The 2,770-nt window shown below is 39.3% G+C and overlaps 1 protein-coding gene across 1 annotated transcript; it reads right to left on the bottom strand.

Moving 5' to 3' along the window:
- Positions 1-716: 716 nt before the first annotated feature.
- Positions 717-2,152, bottom strand: si:dkey-51e6.1. Its single transcript, XM_030771523.1, has 3 exons — positions 1,990-2,152; positions 1,490-1,614; positions 717-1,361 (listed from the first exon to the last, which is right to left on the bottom strand). The coding sequence occupies exons 1-3, from the start codon at positions 2,129-2,131 to the stop codon at positions 1,269-1,271; spliced, it is 360 nt and encodes a 119-aa protein (XP_030627383.1). The 5' UTR covers positions 2,132-2,152; the 3' UTR covers positions 717-1,268.
- Positions 2,153-2,770: the final 618 nt, after the last annotated feature.

The raw sequence follows: 2,770 nt of genomic DNA, 5'->3' as shown, positions 1-2,770 counted from the left end.
TCACAACAGCAAATCAAATTTCAAGTGGGATAACAAACACAAGAGTCTCCTCTACCATTCAGAGCCTTTACACTGACCAACAGACATGTGTATGGAGACCTAGTTTCACTGTGTTTTCCACAGAACAATGCTGCTCAGTAATATACAAAGTGTATCATGAACGTTTCTGCATTCCCACTGAAGTCTACCATGCTCTGGGAGACAGGAGCACTTTACATTTACATACACTTTGGGTTGATAATTTAAAATGTCTTTTCGCAATCTGATTTCAGATCTGGTTTAAATCCCTTTTTTTCCCCCCAAACTTTTAGAAACCTCCGATTTGTCAAACTGTAGCGAAAAAAGACTGGAACAAAAGTGGTCCTTCCAAACACGGAGTCTTTTATAACAGATAATAAGAGCTTGTGTTGTCTGCTCTGAAACTGAGTGCCACAGGATACAGGAAACAGGCCTGAGCTTGGCAAAACTGGGATGGAAAACAAATTCATAAAAAGTGTTTCCCAAACAAGGTCATTAATGGTACAATGTTTGTGCAGGAGTATCTGTTCAATGTTGTTTGGAATTCATTGTTTGCATTAGATTAAAAAAACCCAAAATAAACAAAAAACAAGGAACAGGACATTATTTCCATATCAGGGGACCACTGTAATGAAGGTACAGACTGGATACGTTTATTTTTCTATACATACAATGTCAACGTTATACCTAGTCTTTTTTCCCCTATTTGTATCCACCCAAGAGAAAGTGGTTTCAGACTGAAAGTGAGTAGATTAGATAATGCATGGTTTGGCCACTCTCTCTGGGTTTCATATCTGGTTCCCCATACTGATTTGGTTTTTTACTATGGAGACAGGATATGTTCTCTAATATGTCTGTGCCATGCCCAGAGTGTCTGAGTGTGGATTTATACAACACAAAAACTACATTGTAGGGGAAATACCATACCATTCAAATCCTGAACGTTTTCTGAATCATCACAATGTCTCAGGTCTGACTCAGAGAAAGAGTATTTCTTGGAAAACTACAGAAAGGCAAAGGTCAAGGCAAAGAACATTTATTGAAAAATAAGTTCCCAAAGGTTATTGAAAAAGTTCCCAAAGGTAATGATTTTTATAGAAGGAACACCCATTAAACTGAACAAAGCCGAATTCATGAAATGTAAACTGAACTGGTTTAGAACACATAATTACTTGAGTAAATAAATAAGTAGAACCACAAAATTCCTTAAGATGTTGGCGCTGCAGAAGTGGCAAAAAATAGGACAATAACTACTTTTTGTCATCTGACCAAGTGATCTCATAGTCTTTGAAGACGAGTTTCAGCTTTTCCACAGTCACTGCATGGTCAGCCTTGCCATAGCCCTACAACAAAAAGAGGAAGAGGAAGAAGAAGAACTCAGGCCAAGTTGTATGTACAAATAAAGAAACTTTCTCCATGAGAGAGCATAACTTAAGATAACGTAAGAAGTTAGATATCTGAGGACAGTAACCGTGGATTCTCCAAACACCCGCAGTTTCTTCTCTTTGCTGTTGTGCTCTATTTTGCCTCCGCCAAGGCAGCTGCACTCCAATCCGAGAGCCTCCATTGCAGGATTTACCTTCTCAAATATATGGTCTAGCAAAGAAAAGGAGTGCAACGAGCAGTTACGAAATGAAGAAAATAATTAAGGTCAACCAGTGAACGTCAAAGCAGAGGCCGTTGCAAATCTTTGCCCATTTTTATTGGCAGCTGTCAGTTACTGGGCACGTGACTCGATGCGGGGTTTAAATTTAGCCGACAGCACACAACAATGCGGGATACAGTAAGGCGATTTCTGTTTTTAATGGATCTTCTACAGTCGGAATCGACTGCTCGGCCAAAGGCAGGTTTAAAATAAAGCTTGACTATCCACAGAGTGTTTGGAACAGCCATGTGAAAAGCTAGCTCTCCACCATGCTTGTTGGGTAGAAGCTGTTTGCTAGCAAGCAAACTCTAGGGCAGCAAACTTACTGTGGTACTCGGCACTTTTAGTACCCCTCACTATATCTTTATGATCCGTTCCGTTTTTAACTTTTACCCTCACCAAAATATACTTAAATTTCCCGTCTGGATCTATCTCTACGTCGGTAACTTTATGTAGCAAATCTGCCATATTCCCCCCAACACTGTACCAAACGACGACAGACAGCACAGTGACCCGTTAAACTACCTTATCAGATTCTGGGCGGACGCTTCTGTTTAAAGTGGTACCCACTGCTGGAATTATTACTGCTCGTGTGGAACTAAATCTGCAAAATAAACCATAAGTGTTTATATTTTGTTTGCTTTTATAAGGATTGAAAGAATATACTGGTTTGAAGCTGTCGTGTTCATAAATGGATTAGCAATAAAGTATATTAAAACAGGAACTTGTGTTGTGGGTCAAATCTCATCCACAAAATGTTGATTTTACCTTTAGACTTTAGAGAGAGAAACCTGATCCCATCTCAGTGAAAGCGCAGACTATAATTCGCTCCTATACAGACAAATGTTCATATTCATGACTAATTTTAGCAGAAGGTCACTTATTATTGTAGGCAGGTTATCTACCCACTTATTTGCCATGTTATTTTAATTTTCCTTTTTTTTTTTTTGTTTAAATCTACTCACTTCCACATGTTGAACTTTTGGGCACCACATTGTCCCTGCATAGTGAGTCATCAGAGAAAGTAGTATTATCCCCCCCCCACGCTACCTGTTGCGTGGGGAAATAGTAATATGTGGACTTTCCCATGTCCGGAAGCATGGTGTT

Source organism: Chanos chanos, chromosome 4 (assembly GCF_902362185.1).
Source record: "Chanos chanos chromosome 4, fChaCha1.1, whole genome shotgun sequence".
In the NCBI taxonomy this organism is placed as follows: Eukaryota; Metazoa; Chordata; class Actinopteri; order Gonorynchiformes; family Chanidae; genus Chanos; species Chanos chanos.
The sequence above is the reverse complement of the archived record's forward strand: the minus strand, read 5'-3'. Positions and strand labels throughout refer to the sequence as shown.

Coding starts and splice junctions, on each gene's coding strand:
- si:dkey-51e6.1 (XM_030771523.1), bottom strand. CDS start 2,131: ATGGCAGATTTGCTACATAAAGTTACCGACGTAGAGATAGATCCAGAC. Junction 1,615..1,989: donor TAAAAGTGCCGAGTACCACA/GTAAGTTTGCTG, acceptor TTTCTTTGCTAG/ACCATATATTTGAGAAGGTA. Junction 1,362..1,489: donor GGGTGTTTGGAGAATCCACG/GTTACTGTCCTC, acceptor TTTTTGTTGTAG/GGCTATGGCAAGGCTGACCA.